Source organism: Entelurus aequoreus, linkage group LG08 (assembly GCF_033978785.1).
Source record: "Entelurus aequoreus isolate RoL-2023_Sb linkage group LG08, RoL_Eaeq_v1.1, whole genome shotgun sequence".
NCBI lineage: Eukaryota > Metazoa > Chordata > Actinopteri > Syngnathiformes > Syngnathidae > Entelurus > Entelurus aequoreus.
Window position 1 is genome coordinate 47,247,064 of NC_084738.1, and position 15,660 is coordinate 47,262,723.

The following is a 15,660-nucleotide window of genomic DNA, read 5'->3' on the forward strand; positions in this document are numbered from 1 at the left end:
ATTGCACTTTACTAATCTAACCCGGCCGTATTGGCATGTGTTGCAATGTTAAGATTTAATCATTGATATATAAACTATCAGACTGCGTGGTCGGTAGTAGTGGGTTTCAGTAGGCCTTTAAAGACCGACAAAAAGAGTCACATGTGGGAGGACACAGGTGATGGAGGGGGACACAGGTAGTATTTTTTGCTGAGTAGGGCTGGGCGATATATCGAGTATGTAAGATATACTGAATCGATATATTTTTAAACGAGATATGAATTAAGAAAATATCATAATATCAATATAATTTATTTCACGTTAAAATGACCAAACACCGCTTATTTGTTGTGTTCCTTGATTCTCCCCCGCTCCCCCTTCATGGGCTACTAAACCCCTCCCCTTCCTCCTTCCAAGAACATCCATGATTGGTTGTTTGTTTACTATGATGAGTCACGATTGGTTAAGAGTAGGGCAAAACATTAGGGACAGGCCAATCAGAGGCAAGAAAGGGCGGGTCATCGAACCAGGAAAGCAAATCACAACAAACATCCTAAATGACGACGAGAGAGTCGTAGAAGAGAAAGAGGGAATATTCAAGCGGGCGATTTCTATATTTAAAAAACTAGTGGAAAATGGCAGAGGGATTCTCTTCTTTAGATGCTTCTTTTAGTGATGTAGACGACGTCCAGGAAACCCACAATGCATCTATTTGGCCAAATTTGGACAAATGTATGCGTCTGGATAAAACATTCATTTGAGTTGTTTACTATGTAAGCCCAAATCAAAACTGTTCTCGAGCACGAGAAATGCTGTCAAAAGTATATGCCGAAGTGAGGAAGATCATAGCCGCACAATTAAGTAAAGTCACTTACTTGGCGCTGACCAGAACCATACGTGTGTGACAGTCCATTACATCGTCGACTGGGAATTAAAAAGTGCCTTCCTGCAAATTAATTTGTTATCTGAGTTTGATACATTTTGTATTATTTGCACAGCTATGTTATTTATTTTACGTGGAAAGAATATTTTTCAATTTATTTATGTTATGTAATTCTGTACTACTAAAACAGTTTCTTTTCTGTGCTGTTAATACCTACCTTGACTAAGTGGGTTAATAAAAGTGCCACTGACTTTTAACAGTACAGTTGTCATTCACTTCAATTTCAGTGAATCTCGCTCAAAAATGAATATCTTTATATGTATACTTTCACCAGAAAATATATCGAGATATATATATCGAATATCGAGTTTAAGTAACAATATATCGAGATATATTTTTTCGTCCATATCGCCCAGCCCTAATGGTAATTACAGCTTGTACGATCATGAAAAAACCTGTAAAAGTCATGGAATATTAAAATGCAATTTCCAGGCTTTGGAAAAGTTATGGACTATAGTATTTTTTCAGAAGTTTTGGGAAAGTCATGGAACTATATCTAAACTGCTATGAATTTAAACAAAATTGCTACGGACTGTCATGATATTTTGGTGGTGTAAAAAATGTATTCAGTCTAGTCTGTGTGGGCATGCGGCATGCAAGTGCCTATAGGCTGCAGACACGCCCACTTGCTTGTTACTACTTCTGCTATCGAAGTAACAATGCTAAAAAAAATGCAGCTTGAAAAATACATGGATTTTTGAGAATAAATACAATTTGTGGCTGGCATAAAACACTGACTCAAGACGTGCGAAAAGCAAACTGCTGTAAAAACTTCGAATATGGGCGAGGTTGCGCTTGCTAGCCACTTGAAGGGGTGAAAGCCCGAAACTGTAGCCACAGTTACTTGCAGCGCAATACTCTTAGGTTAGTTTATGATGTTGTGAGGACAGTCAGCAAAACTATCACGGTTTCCACAGCAACAAAGCAGACATTTTTTTTTTCTGCAAACAATTAAATCCTCAATACCTCCATAAATCCTGTGGGCATTCATAATTTGTATTCATGCCATCCGAGGACACGAATCGTCTTTTTGCCGCCATGTACCCAGACAACCAGATTGCAGTGAAACGTACCTGTGGTGAGAAAAAGTGTGACTATGTCTGTGCTTTTGGCTTGTTCTGCATTTTAAACAACTCTTAATGTCATTAGTGTACCATTAGCCTAAACCACCATTTGTCCACCAAATTGATTTATATGTGAGGCTTGGGGGATGGAGCAGAAGTAAAGACTAAAAAGGCCTTATTTTCTAAAGGTTTGCGTGTACTAAAACATGTGCAAACCTGAAAGCAAATGCAAAGCTGATCTACTAAACGTGTGCAAAGTGAACTGCAACCCTTAAGTGAGCAGAATAAGGCGTGCAATCATTTGTGCATCTCTGTCTTCATTAATATGCAGAATATATGCTGATCATCAAAACGTCCACAATACTGGGAGGAGAAGATGCAAATATAATTATTTAGTACACGCAATGTGATTTATCAACACTCATAACGGTTTTGCGAGAACTATTTAGCGATTTATTTAGCATGTGTCGAAAGGAGGTGTAAACTGACAGTTCCACACACGGCTGCAGGATAAGTGATTGTGCTACACAAACACACTATGGACAGACCACAACTCTTTGTCAACATTTTGGACTGTCAGAAGTAAAATATTACCGGTAGTCATCTATGTAGCTCAGAGGTGTCCAAACATTTTCCAGCGAGGGCCACATAGAGAAAAATTGAAGGACGCGAGGGCCACTTTTATACATTTTGTATATGAAAAATACTCAGACCAAAACAATGTAGGTTAACATATGCTAACATTTGAAAAAAACTTCTACATTTTAGCTTTGTGTTACAGATAACAAAGCAATAAAATAATTCATGATTATTTTAATAATTATTTTATTTGTATTTATGTTAGCTGTGCTCGAAAGTAAGCTTGTATTTACTAATATTGCTATTATACCGTCAACTGAAATGCTTTTGAGAGCTTTAGTACACTCAAAAACATATCATGTCTCACAAGAACTTTGTACACTTTTTCATCATGACAGGACATACGGAAATCCTCAAAGACCTTATACAGTAAGACGCTGAGGTTACAGTAAGACCCATTTTGGTTTTCAGGTCCCATTTTGTGGGGATTTTGTCCCGTTTAATTTTTCATAGTTTTTTGTTCTAATTTGGGACCTGTTTAGTTTGTCTATAGAATGTGTCGCGGGCCAATACAAACCGAGCTCCGGGCCGCAAATGGCCCCCGGGCCGTACTTTGGACACCCCTGATGTAGCTGAATCATTTGATAATTTTATAGCTGCTGGAAGAATAAGGGGGTGACTAAAACCAATTCAAGATGTCCTGTTTTGATGTCCTTTGGTTTTGGAATGACTTTTGTTGTTTTTTTCACATATAATATATATTATTAAAATATTTATATATGGAAAAAACGTCTTGACGTATGCATTTTTGGCTTATTGAGAAGAGTAAGTGCAGCCTCTGTCCCAGATGCACTGCAGGACAGCTTCTAAATTACCCATAAAAAATGGGGCGTGTTGCCCTCTTGGAGGTAGGAGCATGATAACATGAATGTGCAGTAAATGATGCCCTGTATAGTACAGCCAAAATCCTCATGTAAATAAGGATGTTTGCACCACTGCACACGCAGTGTCAGTAAATCGCACGCAACATGCCCACAAATAGTACACACTATTTTATAGATTGCACAAGCTGTTTAGCGCGAGGTATTTGGATCTTAAGCCCTAAATATTTTGGAACTGAAATATGAGATGGTGTAGCTAAGGATGTGTGTTGACTGTTTTGTTAGTTTTAGAGAGGCGCCATACACTTCAAATGCAAACCTAATGGTACTTTGGATTCAAGGAACTTCATTGTCATACCAGCACATATGAGACACATGATATTCCGTCGTACGTGTCTGTGTCCGTGACATAAACAAGTTGACAGATAGTTGACATGAGGATACTACAAAAGTAAGTACTCTGTGATTGTGCGCTGCCGAACATGCTCCTCTGCTCGTAAACCCAGCAATGTCATGACGTGACGGCGCGCCATCATGCCCGTTAAAAAATAGAAAATTGGGAACCCATCCATCCATCCATTTCCTACCGCTTGTCCCTTTCGGGGTGGTGGGGGGTGCTGGAGCCTATCTCAGCTGCATTTGGGCGGTAGGCGGGGTACACCCTGGACATCGCCACCTCATCGCAGGGCCAACACAGATAGACAGAACCAGTACTTTTCAAACAGAGTATAGTACGGTTTTTGATTCATTAGTACCGCAACACTATACTAGTACCGGTATAACATACAACCCAAATATATATATATATATATATATATATTTATTTATATATTTACATTAGTTTTGGATGATACCACAAATTTGGGTATCAATCCGTTAGTGGACTGCTACTTTTCAGAGGCGGTATAGTACCGAAAATGATTAATTAGTATCGCGGTACTATACTAATACCGGTATACAGTGCAACCCTACTATATATATATATATATATATATATATATATATATATATATATATATATATATACCGTATATATATTTTTATTTTTATTTTTAATTTTAATTTTAATTTAATTTTAAATATATATATATATATATATATATATATATATATATATATATATATATATATATATATATATATATATATATATATATATATATATATATATACACAGTATATATATATATATATATATATATATATATATACAGTGTATATATATATATATATATATATATATATATATATATATATATATATATATATACTGTGTATAATATATATATATATATATATATATATATATATATATATATATATATATATATATATATATATATATATATATATATATATATATATATATATATTATTTTTTTAAAGAAAAAGCTTTGTGCTGTTATTATTGTCAACATTTCAACAACATTGTGCTTCTTTCTGTCTTCCCAATTTTTTTCTCGTGTTTGTGTTTTGTAATGTGCTTAGGGCAAATAACAAACAAGCCACAGACGGCTGATGGCCCTTGTGCTGCACTATGGGCACCCCAGCTGTAGACGCTAACTGTTTATGGCCGCTATATTCCTAATACCGTAGTATATTTGTTTATCCTATGGTCACATATGAGACTTGAGTCACATGGTTGTCTTACGTCAGTGTTGGAAGTATTCAAATCAGTTGTTCACCTGGCAGGTTTTGCCTGTGTGATAAAACAGGGGATAAGCGGGGTAGTCCTTCTTTGGCTGCCACATTGTTTTATCATTTATTACTGCCTTTGCGCATGTTACTGTTTACTTTTATACGCACAATAAATTAACACAAAATCTGTACTTTGGAGCAATCTTCGCGGAATCTAGTATTTGGCTTATTAGCTTCCCGTCGCAGGCGAGAGATGATGGTCGTGGTTGAGGGAAGAGTTGTTTGATGTTGGATGCGAGAAAATGTCCGATGTGTTGCAACAGTCAGCCTTAATGCATTGTTGCGGTGTGGTGATTTTTGTGCACGTCATGCTGCGCGTATGTAGGGTGTAGCCACGCTCGGGGCGAAAGCGGCGGATGTGAGGCTGAAGAGAGAAAGGCAGAGGCATGCGGACGTGTTCAGGGGTAAAAAAATTGTGCCTGTTTGCAGGTTTGCTGATCACTCTGGGTGGGAGTGTCACTGATGTCTAATTAATTAAAAAAAATGTTTTTCAAAAATGTTCACCATCAACTGGGATGGCCCCAAAAATCGACTGGTCGATCTCGATGGACGGTTGTCAACCCCTGGTGTAGAGAGACACGGGTAGCCCGTAGGATGACAAAGGTAGCATGTAGGGTGCCCAGGTTCCATGTAGTGTGACAGGTAGCATGCAGAGTGACACAGGTAGCATCTTAAGAGACATACCTTATTTGCTAGACCTTAAGCCACACCGATATATAAGCCGTACTCACTAAATTTTAGAAGAAAATAATATGTTTTCATACATAAGCCAAAGATGTACAGTACCGGTACATTGTGGGAGATATTTACATAGAAATATTAGTTTTTTTACATATCTTATTTAGATACATTAATTGTTTAACTGTTAGGCAGCAGTAAAACGGCTGATGAAACAAAACAGAAAAGTGATTTATGTCTTTATTCATCTTTTATGAGATGAATACGATTTTCTCATTTTTAATCAGGTTCAGGATTTTTATCAGTTTTTTAAAGTTAATCATTTTAGTAAATGTTTGATTTGTTTGCTGAATCCATTTTAAACTTTAACCGTTGCAGTGTTTAAAAAAAAATAAAAAAATAATCATAGATTAGCTGCACTTTTGTATAAACCACAGGGTTCAAAGCTTAGGAAAAAAGTAGCAGTTTATAGTCCGTAAAATACGGGAGGTAGCATCTTGAGGGCAGATGTAGCATGTAGAGGAACACAGGTAGCATCCAGGATGACACAGGTAGCATGTTGAGGGACACAAGTGAAGATTTCCACCATCTTTCTTCTTATCCCTTGAATTAAACCTATCCAGACTGTCGATGATCCGCATGGCTTATGTTTGAATATTTATTCGTGGCTTTTACGTCTCTTTAAAATGTCAGTGTTTACGGTGTGTGCCATATTAAAATGTTTGCATTATGATCCATGATGGGATGAGTTCAATGTTAACACCGTCAGCTGTAGCTTTTTGATTGAAGAACTGCCGCTCGTAATTGAGGACCATAACATTATGATGGTTTTGATGTAAGCATGCAGTCTTACACGTATATCGTAAACACGAAGATCAGCACCAAGTTCACTTTTCATACGTTGTCTTCCGCGGCTCATTAAAGTCCCTCATTAACTGCTACCTTAACACCATCTGCTCCTGTGCATCCAACGCCACATCAGAGAATATATTTATTCTATTTCCATTGTGCTAAAGATGTGAGTGTATCAACTGACAGCCCTTTCAAAATGATGTAAATATATACAATATATATATACAGTCAGGTGCAAACCCGTACAAACACACGTGGTTTGGTGGAGGTACAACCGAAATTGAGGTGTCGACCCGTCTGCTGGCTCTGTCTCTGCGGTTCTGTTTGATCCGATTACAGCAGAGGAGGCAAATCCCTCATTCGTTTAGAAAATCACCCAAGGAACTTCTCAATTCTCAGCCTCCTGCTCTCAGCTTCTCATATTCCTCATGTACGACAGACAATATTATCTTAACTACTGCTGCACTTTTTACCTTATGGTGCATACTTGCACAGTGCTCTTTCATGTGTTTATCATAAAAAACAGTATTCTATCTTTAAGTGCAGGAGACGGCGGTAATGTCATGCACACAGGTAGCATGTAGAGCAGGGATGTCCAAAGTGCGGGCCGGGGGCCATTTGCGGCCTGCAGGTAATTTTTTAACGGCTCCACGGCACATTCCATAAATACGATAAAAAAAAATAAAAAACATAAAAAGTAGTATAAAAGAGTAAACAGGTGACAATAAAATGTTGCTATGTTGACTCTAATAACACTAAGTTGGCATGCTGAGTGTTTCTTTCTTTAAAACATAATAATGGATCAAAAACAATGTTATTATGAATTATTGACCTATTCAAGGCTCCAATTAGGTCACATTAAATATTCCACTTTGAGATATTTTTTGGGGAAAATTTTGCATATTTTGTGTTTGCCATATAAAAAGGGCCTAAAATGAACAAACAAGGAACATCATAAACAACAATACAAGTTATAATTGACGGATAGATCTGAAGTTGATCTCGAGACTATTGTGTTAACAGTTTAAAAAAAAAAATACGATTTACACTTTGCTGAGCAGGACCCTTTTGTATCCCCAATAATTTTAGTGGGACTTTTTTTTTTTTTTTTTTAAGTGTCATTGCTCAAAAAATAATAATACATTAAAATCAATGTTGTTATGTTATGAGCTCCAATTATTATATAATCTGAAATGTTCCACTTTAAAAATGTATTGGGGGGAAAATATTTCATATTTTGTTTTTTCCATAAAATACTGGGTTTTCTTTGACAAAAAGGGCATACAACTTAAATCTAAAAAAAACCAAACGTTATATTGACAGATATACCTAATATTGATCTAAATATTTAAACTTTGAATAATAATAATAATAATAATAATAATACTAAATAATGACTTTTTTTTCTTTTTTTAACCTAAACCCTTTGGAGTCCCCGGTATCAAGCCTGAGTGGAGGCCTAAATGTATATTTTTTATACATATATTGTATTGGTTTTTAAAATAAAAAATATCAAAATGGCCCCCGCTTGCTTTGATTTTTCAGTGAGTGGCCCTCGGTGGAAAAAGTTTGGCCACCCCAGTTTGGCCACCCCTGATGTAGGGTGACAGATAGCATGTGGAGGGGAACAGGTAACATCAGGGGTGGCACAGTTAGCCTATTGGGGCACATAAATACAAATAGAATGAATTTAAGGTCACACAGGTAGCATGTATGGCTGCACAGGTGGCATCTGAAGGGACACAGGTAGAATTTAGAGTGACACGGGTAGAATGTAGGGTGACACAGAGAGCATTTATGGGGACAGGTAAAATGTGGAGGGTGACAGGTAACATGTAGGATGGCACACTTAACCTATTGGGGCACAAATACGAATAACATTTAGGGTTACATGGGTAGCATGTATAATGGGACAGCACAGTTAAATGAAGTGAAGTGAATTATATTTATATAGCGCTTTTCTCTAGTGACTCAAAGCGCTTTACGTGGTGAAACCCATTATCTAAGTTACAGTTAAACCAGTGTGAGTGGCACTGGGAGCAGGTGGGTAAAGTATTTTGCCCAAGGACACAACGGCAGTGATAGGGATGGGATAGGAACCTGCAACCCTCGAGTTGCTGGCACGGCCACTCTACCAACCGAGCCCCACCGCCCCAGGTAGCATGTAGGGTGGCCCAATTAGCCTACTGGGGCACATTTAAAACACAAAATTTTGTACACATTTTGGACACACAAATATAAATAGCATTTAGGGTTACACGGGTAGCATGTATGGCAGCACAGGTAGCAAATAGGGTGACACAGGTAGAATGTAGGGTGGCACAGATAGCATGAAAAGGGACACAGGTAGCATGTAGGGCAGGCCTGGGCAATTATTTTGACACGGGGGCCAAATTTAGAGAAAAAAATGTGTCTGGGGGCCGGTATATCTATTTTTTTAGAAAAACTAATACAAAACCTCACAATAAAGTCTGATTGAATGCTAAAAATGTTATGACAGACCGCCTTAAAAACGGAATGGAATTGTTTTATTTTTCTATGAACGATAAAACCCTGAATATTGAGAACATATGAACGTCACGCCCCCTCTCCATCCACATATTTTACAATCAAGCCAAATGCAACAAACACAGCGAAATATGAACGTGAAGGGTAAAAAAACAAAAAACATCTACAATCTGATATATCTGATACATCACGAAGCTTTAGAACATTCTTGTAAAAAATCTCCTTCCGCATCTGTCCCTGACACCCACATTTCAGGCTGGCCGCTCTGGAAACACTCTGTGGAAACGCTCCCCACCCACACTACTAGTAGTAACTAGTAGGGTTCTATGGTATACGGGTATTAGTATAGTACCGCGATACTAATTAATCATATTCGGTACCATACCGCCTCTGAAAAGTACCGGTCCGCCACACCCTAAGATTTTTGCTTGAAATAAAGCCAATAATGCAATTTTTTCTGGTCCCCTTTATTTAGAAAAGTATCGAAAAGTAGCGAAATAATCTTGGTATCAGGACAACACGAGTCACTAAAATATCATGCAAAAGCGCAGATTCCAAGCATTGAAAGACTTAGTATAGTTGAAGACTTACGGTCATTAGAAAACATCACTGCACATCATAATGGCAGCTACACTTTCCATCTTAAACATCTAAAAAAAAATATTTGGGAATGTCCGGCTTAACGGGCCACATGTGGCCCCCGGGCCTTAATTTGCCCAGGTCTGATGTAGGGTGACACAGGTAGCCTGTATTGTGACACAGGTAGCATGTAGACTAGAACAGGGGGCATGTTTTGGGACACGGGTAGCAGTTGAGAGGACACAGGTGGCATGAGGAAGGATACAGGTAAAATTTGGTGACACACAGGTCGCACGTTGGGGCACACATATAACATTTAGGGTGACAGTTAACATATGGGGGCGGCACAGGTAACATGTAGGGTGACACCGATAGCATGTGACAGCATAGGTAGCATGTGGAGGGACGCAGGTAACATATGAAGGGGCACAGCTAACACGCAGAGTAGCACTGGGGATGTAGTGGGGCACAGGATAATGCAGGATTAGATGCATAGTAGTCTTTCATCTAGAAAATTAAATACATTTTTTAAGTAACTTTAACTCTGTGTCTGTGTGCGTGTGTGTGTGTGTGTATGTTACAGAGCCATACAGCCCCGCTGTGTGGGTAATGATGTTCGTCATGTGTTTGTCGGTGGTGGCTGTCACAGTCTTCATTTTTGAGTTCTTCAGTCCGGTCGGTTACAACCGCAGCCTGCAAAGCGCCAAAAGTAAGAACAAAAATATCTGTCAGTCGTTATGATGTCTGTAGACGTACTGCTCAAATTCTTGCGTGTGTGTGTGTGTGTGTGTGTGTGTGTGTGTGTGTGTGTGTGTGTGTGTGTGTGTGTGTGTGTGTGTGTGTGTGTGTGTGTGTGTGTGTGTGTGTTTTGTCTGTGTCAGAGTCAGGTGGATCCAAGTTCACCATCGGCAAGTCTGTCTGGCTTTTGTGGGCGTTGGTGTTCAACAACTCAGTGCCTGTGGAGAACCCCAGAGGAACCACCAGCAAGATTATGGTAATTATGATTTTTGTTTGAAAGTCTACCCTGAATGTTGGATCTCGTTGAAAAACTAGCAGCTAGCTTTAGCTTGGACAGCTTTAGCTTGGACATCCAAACGTTGGTAAAGTACACGTTGACCTGAATTTTCTGCTGCTGTTCTGCCTCATTCACATGAAAAGAGTTTCTAGTTTTTTTAGCCAGCAGCGCAATTATGTCTATTTTTTGCAAACTTTTTTTTCCCCCCCGGCTAGCACAAAGTGACGCGGCCCACGAGGAGAAGAACTCATCTGCTTGAGTGCTTTTTACCAAAGTCCAATCAGGTCGAGGGTTCATTAGCGGCTTAATGAGTCGAATGAGAAAAAGCAGGTCAGAGCAGACAATTGAAACTTGTACTTGTTTGTCTTTATGATGATGATTGGACCTCTCACTTCTAATTGCTACATGCTAACCTTACTTTCTTTTCACTATTTAGTCTACAGCTTTACTACATGGCAGATTTAATTTAAAAAAATATGTTTTATAGTTTGTTATACATATTTTTGGCCTTAATTACATGTTAAATGTCTTATATGTATTACAGTGCAGTATGTTGAAGAGGTTCATTTAGCCTACTGATGTGTATTTATAAATGGTTGATTTATATGATGAAGGCTGCAGAAGCAAGGTAGCCGAAACTTGTCAGGTACACAACTTTACCTTACTAGCCTATGTAAATCAACCATTAATAGATTACAGTGCAGTATTTGTCTTATTTTCTATTATAATGTTGTGGCGATTGATTAAGATATTTACTAAGCGGGACTTCCAGCGGCTCATTTTGGCGCTATCTTCATCACGACAATCAAGTTGACCAACTTTTGGAAGAATAACTTTTTGATGTACTTCACTTTTGATGTACTGTTGCCTCAAATTTTGGGGGGATTTTGTTTATCGTTCGTAATCATTTTGAGAGACAAGAACACATGTCTTTTTTTTTTAGGATTTAAAAACGTTTGAAAGATGCGGCTGATGGGAGTCACCATTGTAGCCCTCAAAGCCCTCTAAAACATCTTTAAAAACCTCCATCAACGTTTTATATGCACACTGCTAGTATATATATATAATGTAGTAACAGACACGTTCATAACAATATGTCTTATTTACAGTCATGATCCTTTTAAGCATTACCAGAACTTCTTTCTTCAGCGCATTTATTTCCATTCCCATAGCAACGCACTTCCGACATCCAGCAACAAATGTGTGTTCCTACTTCCAGAAAAAAATGCAAGTGTGTTCTAATCATGGCAGACTTGGTAACAAACAAAGAAGACGACTATTTTTTGGACAAATTAGGATTTACAACTTTATCTTTTTGAAGCTGAATATACGGAGGATGAACTGCTGGTTATAGAAGCGAGCATGAACAGAGAGTGAAACACTGGAGCAGACGGAAGCTGCGAGAGTAAGGTCGGCGTGACTTGCCGGTATAAATGTGGAACTTGGAGCCAAGATATGCTGACATAAATGGAGTGCTTACCCAAACGTAACAGGAAAAAGTGTCCCCGGCCAGCTGGACCTAACAGACAACCATCAAGTGAGTCACTATAATATTGATCATGATACAAGCACTGTAAAAAAAATCTGTCAAATTTACGGTAAAATACAGTCAGCTGTGGTTGCCAGGAATTCACCGTAAGAAATACAGTCACGATGTATAGGACATTACGGTTTGTTGATGTTGAATCCGTTAATTTTACACTTGATAACAGTTTCTGCTTACGGTAAATGACTATGAAAAAAATAATATATTGATAACCTGTTTACAAAAAAACTATAGAATTGACGTTAAATACTGGCAGCCGTGGTTGCCAGGAATTCATCGTAAAACAAATCAGGGTCAATTTTAGTGTTGCCAATCAGCCTATCCCCAGGCGCATGTCTTTGGTTGGAGGAAACCGGAGTACCCAGAGAGAACCCAGGCAGCCACGGGAGAACATGCAAACTCTACACAGAAAGACCCCGAGCCACGGAATCAAGTAAGGGAAATTTTGACACAAACTTCGGAAGAAATACTTACACGTACTCCAATCTGAATGACTATTGGCATAAACCACCCGTCTCAATCAGAAGGAAATTTGGATCCGAACGTGTGTGATTGGGTCAGAATATTCTGAATGGTGTGTTTACATGAAGCATTTTTATTCCGGTTAGGCTTTTAATCCCATTAATTGTGCCTATGTGCACATAGCTATTGACTCTATTGTTAGCAGACTGTTGCTAATGTTTATTTACTAGTTAGAATGCATTAAAAAGAAAGAAAAGTTCTTGTCTTACATAAGGATTGTGAATGATAGACAACATTTTTAAAATGCGGTTTTCTTTTAAAAATCCTTTTAGCCAAACGTGCATCAGCGTGTTTGCTTCATTTGGTGGATTGATTGAATATGTGGTTTATTTTGGTTATTCTTTCTGTCCATGTTTTTATTCTTATTTTGTATTTATTTGCACATAGAGAGTGAGAGAGACAGCGAGAAAGAGAGAGAGAGAGAGAGAGAACAATACATCAAGTAGCGCAAAAATGTGTGTGGGACAGGTTAAGAAGACCCTAAGGTCTTGTAGAGACATCTCCCCCAAAACGTCACAATTTACACGCAGCAAAACAAATAAAAAAATAGGTAAGTCACATGCAATCATACTTGCCAACCCTCCCGATTTTCCCGGGAGACTCCCGAATTTCAGTGCCCCTCCCAAAAATCTCCCGGGGCAACCATTCTCCCGAATTTCTCCCGATTTCCACCCGGACAACAATATTGGGGGCGTGCCTTAAAGGCACTGCCTTTAGCGTCCTCTCTCACCTGAAAAGTAGTCTAATATATATGTCTCCGTTATCCATAGGTTTATCTATAACCCATAAAGTAGGCAGGCACAGAGCTATTTCTCAGCGTGTGTTTATTCCAGCCGGCACGTTAATACACTGACACACAACATCCGGATTCCCATTATGCATTGCTTCAAAACTACGGCAAGTAGTAATGTCCAAAAACATAACAGAGACGAAGCAGAAGAACGAAGAAGAGACATGGTGACGACGAGTAAGAAGAAGGAGTATGCTTGCAAGTTCCAAAATGATTGGAAAAAATAATTTCAGTGTATCCAGGACAGCTCGAAGGGGAAGGGGTATGCTGCCTGCAAATTTTGTAGATCAGACTTCTCCATTGAACACGGTGACCGAACGGATATACTCATTCATGAACGGATTATTTTTATATATATAAGAAACATTCAAATTCGGAGGTCTCAAGGTTGGCAAGTATGCATGCAATACATATCATAAACAGCAAACATCCCTTCAGACCTAAGTGGCCTTCAATTATTTTTAAAACAGTAAAATGTAGATTGAGGAGCTGGTGGCAGTTTATTCCAAAGGGAGTGTCCTCTGTATTTTAGCGTTTATTTCTTAGTTGACGTTCTATATAGGGGTAGATAAAGTCATGACAGTGTCTTGTTGAGTAAGTACAGGTATGTGTATCAGAAAAATATGTGGGAAAAAAAACAAATATGGAAAACTATTGTTAAAGCAATGAACAAATGCAAACACGTGTACATAAAAATGTATATACAATATACATTCACATTAAAGGCCTACTGAAATGAATTTTTTTTATTTAAACGGGGATAGCAGATCCATTCTATGTGTCATACTTGATCATTTCGCGATATTGCCATATTTTTGCTGAAAGGATTTAGTAGAGAACAACGACGATAAAGTTCGCAACTTTTGGTCGCTGATTAAAAAAAGCCTTGCCGATACCGGAAGTAGCGTGACGTCACAGGAGGAAGGGCTGCTCACATTTTCCCATTGTTTACAATGCAGCGAGAGAGATTTGGACCGAGAAAGCGACGATTACCCCATTAATTTGAGCGAGGATGAAAGATTTGTAGATGAGTAACGTGAGAGTGAAGGACTAGATTGCGGTGCAGGACGTATCTCTTTTCGCTCTGATCGTAACTTAGGTACAGATTTGGTTTCATAATTAAATTCCAATTTAGGTGGGGGGTTTTTCAATATGTATTGTCGTAAGTTTCTGCGTTGTTAGTTTCCATGCCTCTTATTATTATTTTTCTGTATAGCACTTTGGTCCACCGGTTATATTTAAAGTGCTCTACAGATAAAGTTGGACTGGATAGGTTATACAAATATTTTTTTAAAGTTTATTGTTTTGAAAGAGACTATGAAAAGTTACATGTTATGTGTCGTTGCTTTGTCTGTGTTCACGCCATGTGATGCAGCTCTATGTGACAATGCTCTACATCAGCTGAGACACTCTGTTTGACACCTTTCTGTGTGATGTCACTCTCTCTGTGTAAAATGCCTGTGCGCTATGTGACACTGCTCTATGTCATTGTGCACGATGCCCCCCTCCACCCCTGCTATACACGGTGGACACCTGTGTGCCTCGAGGCAATGGAGTGTGCCCACACATAATGAGCATGCTCTTTGTTACCATACTCTGCGTGGCGTGCGTCTACATCAGCATTATCGGCTGCTTGCTGCTGGTCCTCACGCTCTCCTTCTTCCAGGAATGCATCTACTTTTCAGAAGACTCTCTCTGACCTATAGCTCCTTTAGATCTAGATCGTCCAGACTTCCACTGTGTCCTTCGATGATGTCACAGGCAGAAGCAGAGCAGAAGCGCTTCCAAAATGACAAGGTCAAATCTTTAGCTGGTTTGACCCGCTCTTGCTGCCGGCTGCAGGTGCTGGTGTGGGCCTTCTTCGCTGTCATTTTCCTGGCGTCCTACACCGCAAACCTTGCCGCCTTCATGATCCAGGAGGAGTACATCGACACTGTGTCAGGACTCTCGGACAAGAAGGTAATGTCCCGGAAGGACTCCGGGATAAATTTAGCCTTGTTAGCATCAGTGTTTTGGTCCCTTTCTA

At 38.8% G+C, this 15,660-nt stretch overlaps 1 protein-coding gene across 3 annotated transcripts in view; it reads left to right on the forward strand.

Moving 5' to 3' along the window:
- grin2da (glutamate receptor, ionotropic, N-methyl D-aspartate 2D, a) overlaps positions 1–15,660 on the forward strand; it is a 416,525-nt gene that overhangs the window by 353,257 nt on the left and 47,608 nt on the right. For all 3 annotated transcript variants that reach the window (XM_062056652.1, XM_062056653.1, XM_062056654.1), the window contains 3 exons: positions 10,345–10,470; positions 10,643–10,755; positions 15,477–15,593. In XM_062056652.1, coding sequence (XP_061912636.1) covers positions 10,345–10,470; positions 10,643–10,755; positions 15,477–15,593 — 356 coding nt within the window. The remainder of the gene's footprint in view (positions 1–10,344; positions 10,471–10,642; positions 10,756–15,476; positions 15,594–15,660) is intronic.